General features: G+C 43.1%; 1 protein-coding gene across 6 annotated transcripts in view; it reads left to right on the plus strand.

The window, feature by feature from the left end:
• The first annotated feature begins 1,483 nt into the window (after positions 1-1,483).
• The window catches only part of TLE4 (TLE family member 4, transcriptional corepressor), a 137,813-nt gene continuing 118,997 nt past the window's right edge, over positions 1,484-20,299 (plus strand). The window contains exons 1-4 of one of the 6 annotated variants that reach the window (XM_010978082.3): positions 1,484-2,407; positions 3,238-3,335; positions 4,445-4,508; positions 5,681-5,725. In XM_010978082.3, coding sequence (XP_010976384.1) covers positions 2,363-2,407; positions 3,238-3,335; positions 4,445-4,508; positions 5,681-5,725 — 252 coding nt within the window. In that variant the 5' untranslated portion in view covers positions 1,484-2,362. Of the gene's footprint in view, positions 2,408-2,807; positions 2,946-3,237; positions 3,336-4,444; positions 4,509-5,680; positions 5,726-20,299 lie in introns of those variants that run through there. The other 5 variants (XM_031449926.2, XM_031449922.2, XM_031449927.2 and 2 more) reach the window with 5 other exon arrangements.

Below are 20,299 nucleotides of genomic sequence, written 5' to 3' on the forward strand. Positions count from 1 at the left end.
GAAACTGCCCCCAGCCTCTCCCCTTTTTGCCTCCAAGTCCCTCCCCTAACTTTGCCCCGGACTGCCCCGACCTTTCCAGCCCTTGTCCCCGCGGTGGCAGACCTGCCATCTCTCGTGGCCGGGCGGCCTCCTGCCCGTTTCAACCGCGACAAACTTGACTTGCTCCTCCAAGGAGCGGGAATATGAGAGGCAGTCTTCGTCCCACTGATCGGAGGCGGGAGTATTTCGCGGCGCGCAGCAGCGTTTTCTTCCCAGTGCAGGGGGCTGGTCCTCAGTTTACACTATCGTGAGGAACTACTGACAGTCTGCGGAGTGCGGGTGGCAGCCTCCACAAAGTTTCTTTGGGAATCGGGCGACCCCTGCCCCTAGGCCTCCAGCCACGCCCTGAGACTCCACGGTTACGCCCCTGCGACCCCGGGTCAGAGCGTCCCGGGTAGCTTCCTTGCAGAATTGCTTGGGGGGAGGGGCAGCACCGCTTCGGGGTTAAACGGCAATCACAGCCCCCTCGGGGTTCGGAGAGACGCCCTCCCCACCTGCGTCCCCCGCCCCGGTCAGCGCCTCGCAGCTCAGTCTCCAGCTCTAAGTAAGAACAGGGGCCCAAATCTGCGTTCACATGGAAAATTATGCCGGCTCCAGCGGCGCGTAAAATTGATGTGAACCGAACGAAGTGGGATCGGCGTGATCCTCCCTCTCTTGTCTCAACAGGGGTTTCGGAGCGTTACACAAGGCCGAGCTTGTCTCTTTAAGGAGACATTGGACCCTAATTAGTCCACATTCCTGGCGCGGCCCGGAGCTAGGGGCCGAGGGTGTTTGGGTTGAAGGGGGGCGGGTGGGAGGGCGAGACTCGGAAGATCTTCTGACTAGCCTCTAGTCTCACCGTCCCCTCCACCCTCTTTATTTTGCCGCCACCACCGCCACCAACACCCAGTTCTGAAGATGCAGCCAGGGCAGCAGCAACAGCAGCAACAGCCACCACTTCTCCCAGGCCCACGTTACTTTGATTGACAGCCGAACAAATGTTTCCCCGGTTCGAACGCTCGCGCTAAGGAACGTCAGCCAAGGCGAAGCTCCGCCTTGGGCGGGCCATCTCCACCCCGCCTCCGCTAACCCCATCCCGTTCCATTCATTGGTCTGAGCCGCGGACGACGCCCGGCCCCCACGTGGGTTCCAGCCCGACCGGCTCCGCCCCTCTGCTTCGCCATTTGTCAGCAATGAAATGATGGGCAGTAACACAGAACGGCGATTAATGTTCAGCCATTTCTGATTGGTTGCTGGAGACGCCTGCCGCGCCGGTGGTGGGCGGGGCGTTCGGAGAGCGCCCTGGAGCGGTCGCGTGGCGAGCCGGTGATTGTAGTCAATCTGGCCGAATCCTCAGCCGCGGTCGCCGGAGGCGGACTACATCTCCCCGGATGCTCTGCGGTCCCTCCACGGACGGTTGTGAATATGTATCAGAATGTTAATGATTAGCTGCTGCTAAATTTGGTCAAAGAAGTCACCTACACAGAGCGTGTTGTTAGAGCTGTTCTGAGCGGTTGTTTGGGCTGTTGGCTGCTTTCTTCCCCCTCTCTCACACACTTGTATGTTATTTTGAGGTGGTGTTCGCAGAGTTTGAAAGGAGAGAGAATTTTTTAAAAAAGCCGCAAGCGTTTCACTCTCTTTTATTTTTATAATCCCCTTCAATTTGGGGTTAAAAAAAAAGACAAGAAAACAGGAAGGAAGAAAAATAAGGAAATGAGATTGTGGTAAAAGAAGCTAAAAGGTGCCTTTTAAAGATCGTTGCTGTGAGGTGAAAAAAATCTCCAGAGAAACCATAAAGCACCGCCGAGACCTCTTCCGAACCAAAGGAGTTTGTGTTTGCTTTTAGGAAAGAAGAGAGAGATCATTCATTCGGAGGAATAACAACCAATTAAAAGACAAATAAAAAAAAGTTTGGAGTGGGACGCCGAGCGAGCCAGCGAGCCAGCAAGCGAGCGGGCGGCGCTGCCGGCGGGCACTGGGGCGCGGAGCTTGCACTTTGCCGGCCCGGGTGAGCGGCGCGGCCGCGGCGCCGGGCTCGGCTGGCGCGTCTCGGCGGAGCGAACGTCGGAGCGTTGCCGCGGGAGACGCGCGCCGGACAATGCTCACGGCGGGCCAGTGACGCCCGCGGGGAATGCGGAGCGGCCCGGCCGCCCGCACCCAGCCGCCGCCGCCGCCGCCGCCGCGCGTTCCTGCTGCCCGCGTCACGCGAGACCCGGCGGGGGCCGGGACCTCCCGAGCCGCCCCTCGGACCCGGCCGGCGCCTCCGCCGCCGCCTCCTCCTCGGGGCCATTAAAGCCAATGAGCCGCGCGCCTCTGCCCAGCGCAGCCAACTAAATCGGTTTGGATGATTCGCGACCTGAGCAAGATGTACCCGCAGACCAGACACCCGGTGAGTGCGGGCAGCGGGGCGCGGGCTCGCTAGGCGCCAGGGGATTCCCTGCGTTTCCCCCCTGCGCGCCGAGTTAAGTCTTTGGCCGGAGGGGCGTGGAGGGCGGCCGGGACCCCGCGCCCGGCACGGGGAGTCGCCCGCCCCCTCCCCCGTCCCTACTCCCCCACGGCGCGGGGGCAGTTTCGGAGAGAGGGTGCGGAGAGGCGATTGAGTTGTAGCCATTTTCTTATTGTTGTCTTTGAAGCCCCTGGAAGCCGCTCGGAGTCTTTGGCCGTCCCCGCGCCGCGACTTTTCAAGGGGGGGTGGTGGCTAGCGATGGAGGAGGCGCGACTACGCGCCAGGGCGGGGAGGGCGGCGGCGCGGCGGGCCCGGCGGCGGCTTGGAGTGCGGGGCGCTGGCCCCTCGCTCCGCGGGCCCCGGGGACTAGGGAGCCGGCTGGCCGGCCCGGGAGGGTGGCGGCCGCGTGCCCCCTCCTCTGACCTGATCCCGGCCCGACGCCATGGCGCGCGTCCCCCCGACGGGCCAGTTTCGATTCCGGGTGGGGAGGCGGTGGGCGCGGCGTGTCGGCCCCTGGGTGCCTGCCGTTGGCGAGGGAGGGGAGCAGGGTCTCGAACCCGCCGGATCCGGGGAGCACGCGGGGGCCCGGGGCCACCCCGCAGCCAGCCTTGGCCGGGCTGTGCGGCGAGGGGAGGGCGCGGGAGGAGAGTTTTAATCGCTTTTATGCTTGCCTGCGCGATGACCCCCCCGCTAGCGCCGCGTGGTGTGTTTTCTCCATCTCCCTGCCTCGCCTGTGATGTGGGCTAATTAAATATTTTATTGTTGTTCTTTAGGCACCGCATCAGCCTGCTCAACCCTTTAAATTTACAATTTCCGAGTCCTGTGATCGGATTAAGGAAGAGTTTCAGTTTTTACAGGCTCAATACCACAGGTAACGATATTGACTTTAGCTGATCCTCCTGTTTGCTTAGCTCTTGTCGTCTCCCCCCCCCCCCCCCATACACACAACACCACCACCACCCCCCTTTTATTTTGGCCACCACAAAGGTATTATCGTTTTTCCTTGTGGGCAGCAAGGGCAAGTCAAGGCCTCTTTTTCTTAGGCAGGTGTAAAAGAAATTAAGCGTTTCCTCCTCCCGTAAATTAAAACAAAAAGACCAAACAATCGAAACTGGTGAGACTTGGAAAACGCTGAGGCCAAACTTCCGATATTGATTTATTAGGGCCAGGAGAATGGAAGGTTGGGAAGATTCTGGGGCCTTTTGACTTCCTTGCTTCTTTATTACTCCGGGCTTGATTCCTTCTTACTTCTTTCTGCCATTGCACTGAAATACCAAGAGCCCAGAGCCCTGGGAAGTCGCAAGTAGGCGATTTCATTACTTTTATGTTGAAAAGATGTTTTCATCTTAAGAGACAATCATTAGACTTAGAGTGCCTTTGAAATATTTTTCTTTCCCTCGATTTTTAATGACATGTTATTCTTATTTCATAAATGCAAGAACCAAAACAAGCTACTGAACCCGATTCACGCTTTGCCCCTGGGTGGTGGTATTCAACTTGTCTCTGTGTTTTGGAGGGAAAAAAATAAGACATCATTCATAAGACATGCTTGATTCATATTTTCATCAATCTCTTCGTGGAATATTAGAAGAAAACTCCCTTGTGACATTTTGAGGGACTTTTTGTGTTTGGAGATGTAGATATTATTAATGTTTATTTCCTCGTTCTTGTTTTATTAAGTGAATTTAATGAATATTCATTTCTGGATGAGAGTCTGGAGTTAAATTGGCTGGAGGGTTTTTTGTTTTTTTGTTTTTTTAGACAAACAAAAACCCCACATTTGATCCTTGTTGAAAGGGCAAGTCGGGGCTGGTTCCAATCACTCTTTTCTCTCCTGCCTCTCAGTAATGAGGGTGGTATTTAAGATTGTTGATTTGGCGTTTTGTAGGTGATGATTTAGAGGAGGGAATGTGTATTTACATTTGAAGGATGTAAGTCAGGAGCTGCATTGTACTTAGATTTCTTTATTTCTTGAACTAGCCTGAAGCTGGAATGTGAGAAACTCGCCAGTGAGAAGACAGAGATGCAGCGGCATTATGTTATGGTAAGAAAACTGTGTCACAAAGTGCCTATTAGTTTGGGATACCAAAGCAAGAATACGTTCCCATTGCTGGAGGCTGCAGGATAGGTCACTGTCGCAGTGCCAGTGCAGTTGAAGTTGTGCGAATGTGACCATTAGCAACCTGTAATTCCAGGATGTTATAACTTGCCTGTGACAACCAGCTTTGGTTTGAATTTTCAAAAAGTTTAGCTGCACGGTGTGTAATTTTCTGTGCTTTGTCTTCACAGATTGAAAAAATAAAAACCTCACTTAGGTTTTGTTTAGAGTCACTAGCAAAATGTTTTTGTGTTGGTGGTTTTCTTTGTTGTTTTATTGCTCTTGCTCCAAACAATTTTAACCAATTTTTCTGTGAACTGTTAGAATTTTAATGTGTTATTTCTTTTAAAGAATGATGGGTAAGAAAAGACACCAGACACTTTTTCAAATTTTCCCCACTCTTTATTTTCTTAGTGTGTGTGTATTTACATGTGTTTTGTGTGTTTTCAGTTTCTATAGTGTTATATTGGTTTGAGGAGTGTTGTAGTCTCCTGTATAACCGATTTGTTCTGCCAGAACATCTGTAATGCCAGCTATACTACCTGTTTAAAACAATCAGATCTACTTTTCCAGAAGTATTACCAAGTGTATTTTTATGCTTGTTCATAAATGCTCCAGAGTAACTCATTCATTTCCTATAAGCCTTTTTCCTTTGAAAATATGAACACGAGTAGTGCGCTAAAAATGAGAACCAGAACTCTGAAGTAGCACCACTTTTTTGAACAGTTCTTTCAAAGCATCAGCATTTATATGAGACACGTTTTTTGTTATTAACTTGCCCGCTGTGCCTAGGAATTAGAGTCCCTAGGGTACCAATTTTTCATCAGACCTTTGTGAGTTATCTGTGATGTATAAAGACAACTGGAGATGTTAAGAATGCTATGTTTGAACTTGATTTTCTTAAGTTTTGTAATTCTCTTAGATTATGTGTCTTAAGGTGGCTTCTAGTTTGTTAGGCTCACGATAGTGGTAGAGCGTTCTTCCTGATTTAGTAGCATAGGTGGTATGGATATTTTGGTTTAGGTGAGGCTTTTATGTTTGCTTGGGGACGTTTTGAATAGACTAGGGAGGTTGTTTGATGAAAGACACGAAATTAATTGCTTTTCCTTCTTTGACAGTATTACGAGATGTCCTATGGGTTGAATATAGAAATGCACAAGCAGGTAAGCTATAGTTTTATAAGCATTTTAAATGGTGATATATGTACTTTAGAAAGAAAATTGTATGTTTTGCAATTTTATTCTGCACATTTTTGTGGTTTCCTGTATTTTAAAAGACTGTACTGGAGATAATGCTATTTTTTCAGGTGTGGTTCCCCTTCTTTTTTGTATGTTATCCTAATTTTAATCATTTAAGAATGTGATTTAAACTGAATGCATATTAAACTCTGTACACTTTCAAAAGCAGGATGCTAAATTTTTAAATATGTTTTGTTTTTCTTTTGAAAGAATTCATGTATTTTGGACATTGCAGACTTGTCTTATGAAAGCTTTTCTTGGAAAATATTAAACAGTAAAATTGTAAATTGTTTGGCTCTTTCCTTGGCTTGGTGTGAAAGAATGGATAGAGGGTGAGCTGAGAGGATCAAAATGAAATCCGTAAAGCTACAAAAGAAATTGATGTAAATTCATTGTGCTGGTCCCCTGAGGCTACTTAGTTGGGTCTTACCAGGAACTGTAACTGTTATTTCCAAAATTTGTACAGAGTAAATGAGCCTGATAGGAGGATGTGATAAGGTTCAACACTGGGTCTTGAAATCTAGCAATTAGTTCAGCCAAAAAAAAAAAGTAAGAAAGAAAGAAAAAAGCTAATGATTAGTTAGAAAGCGTTGAGAGGTGTAACTGAAAACAGACTTTTTTTTTTTTTTTTCAGGAGACTGAATAAACTGATTTGGTTTAAGTTTCCTAGAAAGAAAAATAGCATATATGTATATACATACATATATATAATGTTTGGCAATAATAATTCTTCTACGAGGCATTTATTTTTAGTGATCTAGTGAAAGTACTTCAGGTCTGTCTCATCCAGCATTTCAGAGTAAGTGTGTATGTGTTTACCTGCTGGGAAAAGAGGAGGGAAAACTTAATGCCCTTCATTTCTTATTTATACTCACGGTAGATGTCATTACCTTCAAAGTTTAAAAATATGAAATGATCACATATTACAAGGCTTTTACTACTTATGGATTCCTTTTTGGATGTAGTTAATTGCCACGTATTCGAAACGTAACTCAGATCTTTATTTAAAAGACAACTATTAGACAATAAAGGCAATCAGGTAGACAGTATTTGAAAACAAAGTTGGGAAAAAAAGTGAGTTGTTACACTGAGGACTTTTTATTTCAGATACTTCTTTTTACTTCATATGCTGTTTGGTTATGTCAATATTAGCAGTATAGTTTGCTGCATATTAAAATTCTTACTTTGGCATCTTTGCCATTTCTGTTTAGATTGGTAATGTAAATATCTCTTGCTTAAACAAAATCCATCAAGCTTATGGATGGGCTCCCCTTAGTTCTATCTTACAGGAGTGAATTACATGAGAGATATGTTTGTTAATTATCCTCATTACATGTCATTTTAGGTCTGGATCTTGTACATGCCTTTTTTTTTTTTTTTTAATCCTCATCCACCACCCAAGACCAGTGAGTGTCTTTTTAAAGATTGAACTAGATGATTGTCTTTTTATTTCTCCTCCTGTATCTTCTTTACCGTAACACTTAGTTTCCAGATCCCTTTATACTGTTGACAGTTCTTAGAGGCACAGAGCTTGTATTTGGCTGCATGTATTTCTTTTGGGGGGCAGGATGCAGTATGTGAAATCCCTTAATTTTACACATTTTATACTTCTGTAATTCTGTCATCTTCTTGTCCAGCTGGCTGAAATGCCATCCATTTAAAATTGAGAATGGAGTACATTTTCCCTTTTTTTCTCTTGCTTTTAAATTCAATCATATCAAGAATCCTGAGGGCAGTTTATCACATTATGAAATACAGACAGCCCTGCAAACCACCTACTTATTATATTTTCTTTCTTTCCCCCCTTAAGCACAGAGGCATATCTGTCTTTATTTGTTTTCCTAGGCAGACAGCCTTGGTTCCTCTTGGCCTCTCTTCCAGATGCACTCGCTGGATACCCTCGTAATGGAAAGCAGCAATAATGCAGGGAAGTTGCCCTGCGGCATAATTGGGCCTAGTTCTCAAGATCGGGTTAGGCTTATTCACTTATTAGATTTGTGTCTCTTAAGGGTTCAAGAGTAGGAGTCCCCGGAGTCCTTGGAAGTACCCGAGTAATTGGTGGCCCTGATATTTGAAACCTTTGTGTATTTTTTGGTTAATGCTCCTGTTCTTGGCTGCTGCCAGCCACAGAGTGTTTATTTTTAGAGAAATTTTTCATTGGAACAGAAAATGATGGCTGTGATGGAGTCATGACTCTGTGACTTAGCAAATTGATAAAAGGCTAAAAGCACAGACAAGCAGTGGTGACAAGCAGGGAGGGGGTGTCCATTGCTGTGGCCCCTCCCCTTTCTGTATGATGCTCATCGTCAGTCACCCTGTGTTGGTTCTGATAGAGGACTATAAAGTGAAACCTATGGGGAATTTGTCATTCTGAAATGAAAGCTAATGTAATTAGTACCAATTAAAGTACATTTAGTAAATTGGATTTAATCTTAATTAAGCCTGCATAATGTTGCCAATTTTTAACAATTATGTTTGAGAACATAATTAATTTAAATTTTGGTAACTGAGTAAATAGCATTAGTCGGGTAGAATTAGTTGATTTTTTTTTTTTTTTAAGGGGAACTCAGTGACATGGCATGGAATTAGAGCATAAAATATGGGTCTAATTTCTAGTAATCTTCAGTAGGATCAATAGAGCTGAGCAGATGAAGCTGGGAAAAAACCCAGAAAGGTTAGGGTGGAATGTTCTAGGCTGTATTGTGAATTATGTTTTGCCACTGTCTTTAAGTTCTAGCATGAAAGTGAAGATGACAAATGGGATATGGTTAGAAATGGCACATGTTTTATTGTGATGTCGTCATAATGAAATTTTTTAAAATGAAAGAACATCAGTTTTTATTTCCTAAGGATTTCCCTAGGTTGGGTTTTTTTTTTTGTTTTTGATGGGACAGGTGGCCCATGGTTTAGTTGTTACTTTTTTTTTTTTTGGTTGATTGTCCTTTATACAGTGTGACTTCTAAATGGGTCAGTGACCGTGGGCAGAACTTGAGTGATGCCTGCAGTTGATAACATTGCTAAATGCTCCTTGTTCCCCTCCTTCACCTGTAATGCTGTAATTAAAGACTACCGCCCTGATTTAATTTGACAGCGGCAGTTACCACTTCAAAAAGTGAATGTTGGTTGTAGATTAGGAACAATAGGTAGATAAATTCAACCCACAGAAACTGTAAATGGAGATGAACATGCTACATTTTGAGATCATCCTGTGACTTTCTCATAGTTAATATTCTATAATCTGAAGGTCTTTCTGCATCTAAAAAATTTAGCTTAATATTTGAAATTTAGAAATTAAAAAATTTTAGAAATCTCCAACATTTAGAACCTAAAACAAATGAACACTTCACACTTAGGAAACCATAATCTGTGTTGATATGTGTTTATACTATGAATATATATGTGTATAATATGCATATATATATACAATTATTATTTTTTTCAAATCGGAGCAGGAGAACTCCTGTTTCACTACAAGCCATGTAAATTTTATTATGAGACTTGGGCCACAACCATTTGAGTGCTGCTAAAATATTAATTGAATAGAAATGAAAGGGCCTTGCCAACTGATAGGATATCATAATCATAGCCTCTCTGGTCGATGGTAAATGATGATAAATGACATTAGGAACCTTTTAGCAAACTGTAATAACTACAAGGAGGGAAGCAGTATGGATTTGCATTATATCTGATACCCTCTAGTACCAAGTGGATTGCCAATACTGCTTGTTTAGCATTTTCTAAGGGCAATAGGATATTGATTTCTGACTTACAAGGAACAGCTCTATTTTCACCATTGAAAAGTATTGCAGGTTGTTAAGAAGAAATTGACTTGAAGAGGCCGACTGCTGCCCATCATGGAGCAAATAAAGCAAAACTGCCGAAGCATGGTGGAGCAGCGAGACGGGCCCTCAGCAATTTGTTGCTATTAATTTACCATGCTCGACAGCAAATCAATCGGCATCTACTTCATCTGCTGGAGAAAATGCTGTCCAGGGCAGATAAAAGGCTCGGCATGGTACAGAGAATAGACTGGATTGGCCAAAAGGAGGCTGCAGTTAATGTGTAAATAAGTGAAATCAAGGCCACAGTTGCAGAGGAAGCTGTTGTTAATTAGGTTGGTGCTTTTTCGTGAACTATTTTAGAAAGCAGCCATGGATTTGGAGAGTAAAAAGAGATTTATCGAGGTTGAAGTAATACACGACTGGCATGGCATTCCAGCCTTGAGTGCACTTGATTCTAGGGTGCAGTAAATTTATTTGGGGACAGCACTTGCAATGGAAGTCAATTTGTTTAAAGTTCTGTTTAGACCAGATTTCCCATAAGAAAACTTTTTTTTCTTTTGAGCATTGCTAATTTCTTGCACATCTCTTGTCTTAGATTGTATGTGCTTAGATTTGGAGGAGTAGATGCAGGAGTGGGTGTCTGAGAATGTGGGCAAAAATGTCTCTGTTGTATTCTTATGCAGTGACTTTTTTTCAGAAATGGATGTGATTGAACTCTTGTATAATAATGAAAGTGAATTATCAAAGGTGGGATGTTCTAGTTGAAAGTAACTAATAAACCAATGGAAATCTTGCTGAGCAGAACTTTCTTTTGCTGTATAAACATTAGAGAATTATAATCTAGAGGGGCTGAACACTGGTGGACACTGCTGGACTGGAAGTTCTCAAGAAGAGATTAAAACTGAAATTTGGATGATAGTGCAAAAACACTCCAGATACAATTAGGAGAGCATGGCGGGGGGTGGCAGGAGTTCTTGTGTGTTTATTCGTGTTTTTCATTAAGGTTTAAAGCTACCTTTTCTAATTTAAGATTGCTTATCCTTCAATAATGCTCTGTAATTAATATTAACCAAATGGAGGTTATTGACAGTAATTTTTCCCCTCTTTCTCTGATTTGGACATTTTGGGATGGAGGCCAACTTCAGGTCTGTTTTCTAAGTCTAGATGTACATAGATTTTTATTAAATTTTTTCCAAAACTGAGAGGATCTAGCATTAGGACAGTTGATACCAAGTGGCAGTGCCTTGGGCAGGACCCATGGAGCTGTCATTTTACCTGTCACAGGACCTTCGAGAGAAGCAGATCTGGAGGAGGAAATTTAACCTGTCAGGGTATGTGCGTAATTAGGAGTATTTTCTGGATAGCGTGGGTTTCCCCCTTTTCTCTTCTTGGATGTTGGGTTCTTAATTTTCTCTTTGTGAGGTTTCATAGAATATCGAAAGATTTTTCACCTAAAGCAGTGATTGTTGAGTAGAATTGGAATTTCCTTTCAGTGACCATGAATATATCTAGCTTGTGCTCATCACTGATCTGGGCACATTGCCAAAATTCCTTAATTTTTACAAAGGTCCTAAGAAAGGGATTATGTCCCATCAAAAGATTATTAAACAGAATCAGATCTGCACAAGGTAATATAGATTCAGGACTTCAGATGAATTTACCTGGGAGGATGTTTCCTGGGAGATAAGTCTGCCCTGGCTTGGAGCTTCGGGCCCCAGCTCATTTCTGGAATGGAGAGCTCCTGGGACGCTGGATAATCCTTGGGTTTGTCCTTGAGCCACCGAACTTCAAGCTAATACCCAGACTCCTGGAGTGTCAGGGCATTCTCTGCAGCTCTGCATAGAGTCAGGGCCAGAGGCTTGGCCTGGACTCTCTCTCCATCCAGACTGCTTTCAGTGGGTGAGAGGGCAAGGGTTGCTTTCATTTGGAGTCTCCCACAAATGGGGTGAGGGGAGCTGCTTGTTTATCAAGATGAGTTTCCTTCCTCCCTGGGTAACCTATTTCTCATTTGTTTACAAACTTGCTTTTCCATTTAACTTTTATCTTTTCCTTGTGGCTTCTAAAACTATGCCTGAAGACAACGGACTGTTTGTTAATCACCATCTTGTGGGTTTTTGAAGAGGGAAGCTGGGAGGGGAAAATGTGATGTTTTGTGGCCTCTTTGTAGTTCAGAAAGAGGTTCTTAGATGCAGGAAATCGCACACAACTCAAACTTTTAAATGAAGGCAAATGTTTTGCTTAGACTGTTAAAAGACTTTCTTTGCAGCACTTAAGCAAAAGGATATTTCCTTTCTCACTGCCCCTTAATCCCTGCTGGATATTGCTTATTTTTATTTTATTTATTTTATTTGCTGGGCAAAGTTCTTTGTATCCTAAGTAATATCACTTTGAGCAGTTGGACTAATGGACTGACGAATAAGATGCATCTTTCTGGGTGCTGTTGCAGCCTCAGTGCAGTCCAGAGAGTGCAGGCACTGGCCCACTGTTCCCATGCTCTTCCTTTTGTCTTTCCTTCCCTAGAATTTTGGTGGTTTTTTTTTCCTTTTCCTTTTTGCACTGTAGAATAGGTAAAGTCAGTTGGGAATTAAATCTTCAAAATGTGTACTTAGAAGTTATTTGTGTCTGTTCTTAATGAGCACATTTTAATGTGGCATGGCTGGAGAGACTGGTTTATCACTCCAGGACAGCAGTGATATATTTGAAGGCTATGGGGCTGGTGAAAGGGATGTGATTTTTAGAAGGTATTTTTCCTTGATCCCTCCTACACCTCCTCTTAAAAAACTCTAGGGCTCTAGCAGTGGTGGCAGATCCAGTGTTCTTTGGCCAAGTTATCATCAGTTTTGGAGAGAAGCAGGAGGCAGAACATGTAGGTGTGGGCAGCTGAGTATTTACACTGATAATGACAGTTTGCAAGCCTTAGGACTTGACTTGTTCAGAGAAAGTTCACTGCAAACAGTTCACGAAATTATTGCTGTACTTTAAGGGGGAAGGGCCTCAGAAGTTTTAATCAGAAGTGAAAATTAGGGTCGTTTTGACTCTGCTGCAGTAACAGCTGTCAGTGGTAGGTGCTTTCTCTCTGTAAGGAGGGATTTAGCTGGCATTCATCAGCACAAATCTCTGTACCCGCTTTGTTTTCATTGGAGTTGACCCGGCGTTCGTGTCAAGCTTTTGCTGTTTCTCTACCACCGAGCCCAGCTTCCCTTGGAGAGATGTGGTGTGCATCCTGTGCTCCTTGGCGGGAAGAAGCGGGGGGTGGGTTTTCTTAGCTGGATTGTCAAAGGAGCAGAAGAAAAATACTCCCAGACACCCCTCAGGTCCTCTGCCGTCTGGTGTGTGGGTCACTTTATGATCACTTTTGAGGATTTTGCCCACAAACACTTGACGGTTTGTGTTGTGGAGGGAGCTTCTGTGTCGGATAGAAAGGAAGGATGCAGTTGACCGCAGGCCCCACCCGCTGGCCTGGGACCCTGCAGCAGCAGCCGCCTAGGCATGAGAGGTGGAGGGAAGGAAGGTGGGTATTGGCTCTCTGATTTCCTAGCAAGTTTATTTCACTTGTTATTCTAATTAGGCTTCTCTTCTTATTTTCTGAATATGTATTCTGCTTCTGAAGGTCTGCAGATTATTTTGGTTTAAGAATTTGAAAATGCAAGGAAATAGAAGTGGAAAGAATAGTAATTGTAGAAATTATGAGCATTAGTACTCTTTTAACACCTTTTCTTTACAGAGAGCTTAAGGCATTTTTATATGTTCTCCTTAATCTTCCTGATGTTCCTGTAAAGCAAGTAGCAAGCTCAGATCCATGTATTTATTTAAATAGCCTCTGTCTGTGGAGTACCCGACAGTTTGCCAAGCAGTGTCATTCCACTGGCCTCCTTGAACAGATGACATCGAGGCTTAAGGGCTTAAGAGACTAGCCCAGTGTCACAGTACAGGAGGATCAGCATGCGGGCGGGGAGACCAGGGTTCACGAGGGTCAGCAAACGCCCGAGGTGGCTTAGCGAGAGTTGCTGGCAGAAAAGGAAATAGTAGGTTTCTTGACTTCCCTTCCAGGGCTCCCTTCACTGGCCTTTCTATTTCCAGATAGCATATAGTGCTCTTGTTTCTGTGATGTTCTTGGCTGTATGCAACACAAGAAGATGGGGATGCTCCTGGCAGTCCTAGAAGTGTTAGAGTGTCATCTCTAGCTAGAGACCTGATCTGTGTGTTTGTGTGTGAGTTCAGAGCTCCCCTCTCCTCCCGTGTCCTTCCAGAGCCCAGACTCCCCCCAACCCCGCCCCACCCCGCCTATAGGGTGGCTAAGGGATCACAAATTACATTATGAAGCCCAGGTCTACTTTTAGAAAAGTGCTTAATGAAACTAGCCATTTTCGCATTCCTAAAGTATACAGTGCAGACACTCGGTGTACACTTCTTTCTTGTCGTCTCTTCTCTCCCACTAGTAGGTAGGCTCTGTGGGAACAGGGTGTTTATTGTTCTTTGCTGTGTTGTGCCTGGTGCTGCCTCACAGTAGGTGCTCATGAAATATTTGGTGAATGAGGGAACATTTGCCTTCAGATCAAGCCAGCCAAGAATGTGTGTGATGTAATATTTCTAAGGGCATATTTAGGTGGTAGGATAACAAATGCTGATCTCCCAAGCCTAGTTAGGCCTGTGGTGCCTCCTTTTAAATTTGTGGAAAGATGACAATAGAAAAGGGAAGCTCCTGAGTTTGGTCTGCTTTTCAGGAGCAAGTTAGGCTAGTTAAGGTAGAATATATGTATTTTAGCATGTGGAATTTGCCTTCTTAAAAATGAAAACATGAATCTTTCCTAACTGAATTTAAAATTCAGTTTGAACATCACTCTATCACTCTTCAGTGTGTATCTGAAAAATTCTGCTATTAATAGGTCTGTGTACATGTGGTTTGAGTGAGTGTGGAGAGATACTGATCTTAGCCATACTGTGGTATGTTTAGCTAACTTCTCTCCAGATCAGTAAAAATGCAAGCTTCTGGTTGTTTTCAAGAGTCAAGGAACTTTGAAGATATCTTCGTGTTTTATTGGTCACAGTGGTATATAGTGTTGTTACAAAAGTAGTGATCATAAGAGTAAATGATTTTAGAGAGCTTATCATGTAGGTAATGTTTTACTTATTCTCACAATAACCTTACGAGATTACTACTATATATTATTATTATCATCATCTCTATTTTGCATATGAGGAGGCTGAGACACATAGGTACTAAATAACTTCTTGAGGTCAGCCAGCCAGTAAAATAGATCCTGGGTTTGACTCAGTTTCACCTCACTGGTATGATAGATATTTCTGCCAAATATCCAGACATTCCCAATGCTGTGTGTGGAATACTCTGCTGCTTCCTGCAGAGTGCTTACCTGAGTCAGGATTCTAGTCCTGACCTTGCCAGTGGCCAGCTGTGGGGTATTGCTCAGTCTCTCAACTTCTCAAGACTGTACTTTTCTCAGCTTAAAATTAGAGTGTAAGTGAATACCGAGATCTCTTTTAGTTCCTTTGGTCTAAAATGACCGTTTGGTTTTTGTTCTTTTCTGTGACCTAATGAACAGAAATTGAGACTTGAGCTTCTTTTTAGTCTCAGAAAGTCCCTTTTAACACCTATTTTCAGAAGTGTTTTTTTTTTCTTAAGTCCAAAATTAACCTTAATGAAGCTAGCTAGTATAGAAAGGGGTATTTTTATAGTACTTAATATTTTCCAAGGTACTGTCTCATCCATGATTTTATTTAAGCCCCAGTAATGTTACTAAAGCGTTTTCCCCATCTTATGGATGAATAAAATGAGACTAAAGTCCCACAGTTAATTAGTGGATGGTTCAGAATTCATTGGTTCTCTTCGGGCTGTCATTTAGGCTAAAGTAATGTTGATGCACAGCTAGAATAATTATAAAGCATGTAATATAAAAGTTATATTCTTTAAAAATATATGTATTCTTTAAAGTAATTGGTTTTTATCCTTTTCCTTGGCATATACAGTATTAGAAAATTTAATCACACAACTTCTGAAATTGCATGAATTACAAGGTGATCCAATAATTTTCTCCAAAAGTGTTCAAGGGAATATGTAGTAGTTCATTACCTGTTATGTAATAGGCTCCTGGGATTAGTTACCCTTCCAGAAACCACTGCAGGTATCGGTTTCTTTACTTAAGATTTACCTTATGATGCTCAGGGTAAAGCAGGTCTGTAAACTGGCTTACAGTGAACTTGAGATCTTAAGTCCTTGGGTTTCTTGCATTGTCTTTTACTTAGGGAAGGTGTGCACTTCTCAACTTGGTTTATAATAAATTAATCATGGGTAAATAAAAGAAGGAGGAAGTGTATAATCTTGGCCTTTGATGAATCAAGGACATAGTAGAGATCAGGTTCCATCGCTAAGGTATAAGCTCCAAAAGGAAGGGTGTGTTTTGTTACTGTTGTATCTCTGGCACCTGAAACAGGCTTAGGAACGTAGCAGAGGAATGAATGAACAATGCTGGAACAACCAAAGGGATGGTTTAATTTTGCCTTGCACTGCATTTCCTATAGTGAAGTGCCAACCACCAGTGTATTAGCCTTGTTTCTGAGCTCGTAGGCAGGACTTGCTTTGATCAAGTGCAGAAATTGATGGGCAGTCAGAGGTTAGAAGCTCTCATTGCAGTTCTGCCGCAGCTCCTCCCGCTGGCAGTTGGGCAGTTTTGAAATTTAGGGTTGGGTTCCTTTCCAGATGATGAGTCATTTCTAAGGTATCTTTCAGGTCTATCTATCATCAGATGATTTTAGAATGACCAGCATTAGCAAAAGGTCTGTCCCTCATTTCGTTGCTTGACACCAGAGGCACTAGAGCATGCCATTCAAATAAGTTAAGGTTTCGAATCAATTTCTATAGGATGAAATATTAATTTTTTAAGAACTTTACTTTGAACAGTGTTAAGCTATTATAGACAGCTTAAAAAAAAAAAACACCCTAGTATTGCCCTTGTTTTACAACCTAGAACCATGTGCTGTCTTGCTTATTTCATAGGTGCGGCCATAGCTGCATCATACATATCCTCCTCCAGGCTAAGAGCGTATCAGTGACTACATGTAGTTACAGCTTTTCCATACGTGTATCTTTGGCAAATATTGATGATAAAAATACCAACTAACCAGACAATAATTTATTGAGCACCTGTTGCATACTAAGTGATGCACTAAGTGCTTCAGATGTATTGATTTATTTAATTCATAACCTTAAGGAAGGGGTCTGTTTGTCCCCATTGTATATGAGGAGAGTATGGTGGAGGGAAGCTGAGAAATTTTCTCAGGGCTTTAGAGCCCAAATTCTGAACCACTGGCAATACCTGCCTCCTGAGGGACCATTTTAATATGGTAAGCTTGTTTTTGGTTTTTATATGTACCTACTTAGTCCACTGTGTTCTGTACACAGTGAGCTTATGTGTTACAAATAACAGTGGGTCTACTTTGGGGTATATATTTGTATCAGAAAAATGGCTTTTGAATTCCCAGGTCAGCAAGTTCCATTCCTACTAGTCCTTGTGGAGAGTTGTGGAGGGGAGCAGTCTTCTGTTAACTGAAGCGGCCTTCTCTGCCTTGCTGCCCATCCCTTCCCAGGCAGTCCTGCTCTGGCTCTGCCTCACCAGCCATACAAGTGGAAGAAACACTTTTTTTTTTTTTTAAACCAAGTGGGAATAGCTTTGGTCTTCAGGTTCAGTTTTTAATTTGCAAAACAATTCCTTTATATTTGCTTCAGGACTTTTTTGCTGTTGTAACTGTTGAGTGGAAACATGAGTTGGGGTAGTTTTGCAGCCAGGACTGCAGGGCCATGCAACACACAGCCATAAATTGGTTAGTTATTCCAGGTTGGGGAAAATAGTATTTTTTGGTGAACAAGTGCACTGGGTTAGTGAACCAATCGGTTCATCTTTAGTGTAGTTTGCATTGCTGGCTTATGACCTGATGACCAGAGACCTATAGATATTTTTGTACTTCTGACCATGAAATTTCTAAAATAGGCACAGTACCTTTTATAACCACATGAGAATGTCCAGAGGGCTGAAAAACCATTGAGTGCCTGCCTGGGTGAGAATGGGATGGGGGTCCTTGGCTGGATTTTAGAGTATCCACAAAGTCCTTGAACTTATATGCAAAATTGTGTGCTTTTTTTCTGGGAGAGAAGGGTTTGTAGCACTCGTTGATCCAGTGAGGAAACCGGATCCAGAAGAAGGAGTTCGGGAACTATTTCTCTAGAGCAGTGGTGTCAAACCAGGGCAGTTCCTTTCTCCTGGGGACATTTGGCAGTGTCTGCAAGTATTTCTGGTTGTCACAACTGAGAGGTGCTACTGGCACCTAATGCGTAGAGGCCAAGAATCAGCTGTGTCTGGCTTCTCTAGTTAATTACGCCATTTTGAGAGAACCTGTCAAACCATACTTGATTTTCAGGCTTTCTCATGATGATAAGCAGAGTAGGGTTGGTGCTAGTGGGTTCTTATTTTAAGTTCAGAATGAGGATGTTACATGGTTTTCTGGAATCATCTTTCTCATTGGAACTTTTGGACTAGTGGAAATTTCTTGCTTTGAGTGAGGCACATTTGTTTTAGCTACCCATTGAGGTCCCCAGAATTAGTCTTAGTCCTTAGTTCCTTCTAGGTAACAGTTTTTTAGAAGTGTTGTCCTTCATTAGCCTCCCTTTGTCTGTTCTGAACAGTCTGAGTAATTCAGTCATTCTCTGAGACACACGTCTTGTTATTACCAAGATAGGGTAGACTGGGCCACCTGAGAATTCAACATGACACCTTGGCCTGGGCTGCGCCAGCTGAGGAATCAGGGCGTATCTTGCTACAAAGTAGTCCTTCTGCTCTTTCACTTACTTCCTTGGTTAAGTCAAAGTACATTGTGCTCGTCTTTGTCTAGTCCTGATCACACTGTGGTAAACAAAATGGAATCTTGAGTTTTCTAAGTACGCCTAGAACATGGGTTTGTTATATTTCTGAATGTGTGGGTACTTATCAGTGAACTTGTTTAACTTGGGCTTACTTTTTTTCCCTTTGCATATTTGATTGTGCTGTGCTGTGAATGTGGGTGATCTTAAAGGCTTTTGATTTTGAGGGTGACATAGAACTGTTAGGGAGCATGGCTTACCACCTCTAAGTATGTCTACCTTGGTTAACCTAAAAAAATACTACAGTTCACCTAAAGTGGCCAATAAAAAACATAGTGGCAGTTCCACAGTTACTTGCTTGAACATTTTTTGGCCAAGACGAAGAAGACAGAGTCCTTATTTGGGCTTTTTAATGGAAAAATTGTGTCCTGCAAAATTCCAGTGTCCTTCTTAAGTTTTCTCCTTTATGTAGGAGAAATGTGGGATGTGGAGGTGACAGCTCTACTTCCTTGTAAGCCTTTTTTTTTTTTTTTTTTAAACATTTCTGAGGTTTCAGATAAAGGAGAGGCTGGGTCAGACATAGCACAATTATTTACAAAAACCTTTTTAAATGGCAGCTCATTTACAATGTGGCTGGCCTAGGAAGGAGACCCATGGTCAGGACCTATTTTAACCAGATCTAAGCACAGCTGGTAGGATTTTTTTAATAATCTCAGCAGGAACTCTTTATTTTGTATCACTTTATGTATATAGGAAAAAAAAGGATGTAGATAGAAAAAAATTTGGTAAGATCTTTGTTAGATTAGTATTGTGAGACGGTATTCATGCCAACTTCCCAGGTTAGATTTATAAATTCCACTTTTCCTTTGATATTTGGTTTTTACAGTTTGGGGGCATACATTTGTCACTTGTTTGTTTGACACTCTTGCAATACATTAAGTTTCTAAAAAGAAATTTTTAGCTTCTCAAACTGAAATATTTAGGACTAGACCTACATAGATTAAGAAGATTATAACCTAAAGACGTAAGCCTGAAAAAGAACCAAATCCTCGGGAGGTGGTTTATTCTTCCTTCACTGAGAGAGTTACGTGGTTAAGAGCCAGCAGTGTTGGACACCTTAGCCGGCAGGCGAAGGCTAAGGTGGCTTATCATCATTCATCCAGCAAACGTTAATGGACGTCACTCTTTGTGCAGCTGCTTTGAGGGTTAGGGAATTAGGCGAGGTAGAACGCTTGCCTCCTTGAGATTCTGTCTTTAAATGGCATTTGAACCAGTGTGAACAATACGTGGCAGCGTGTGGTGATGACACAGTGTGACATAGGCAGAAGAGAGGAAGTCTTTCTGGCTCGGAAGTGATTTAAGGATGCTGTTACAGAGGATGTAGGGACATTTTAGTGGGACCTCAGACGAGGAGGTCTCTTGGGCAGGAAGATAGGAACAGGGAAAGATTAGAAGAGGAAGGCACAGATGGGAAAGTGCTGTGCATATTCAGGTGATGGCTTGCATTTCCATCTTGGTTGATTGATAGAGGAGAGAATGCTTGAAAAGGTGGTTTGGGATGCATTACAGAAGGCTTAAAACGCTGGTTCTATTACATGGGCTGCTGAAGGAAAGCATAGGGAAGCAGTAGGACAGGAACCATGTCTGTTTTGCTAATTTGCTTTATTCTTAGCAGCTAATATGGAGCCTGGCAGCCAATGTTCAATAAATGTTGGTTGAAATTATTTGAGTGGAGAGGGACATGAAGGAGAGGGGCAGGGTTGAGGAGGTTGACATACACTGCAAAGGGGGAACCCAAGTGACCCAGCAGCTCGCTGAATGAGGGCTGTGGGAATGCAAAGAGAAAGG

This window comes from Camelus dromedarius, chromosome 10 (assembly GCF_036321535.1).
Source record: "Camelus dromedarius isolate mCamDro1 chromosome 10, mCamDro1.pat, whole genome shotgun sequence".
NCBI classification, from domain to species: Eukaryota; Metazoa; Chordata; class Mammalia; order Artiodactyla; family Camelidae; genus Camelus; species Camelus dromedarius.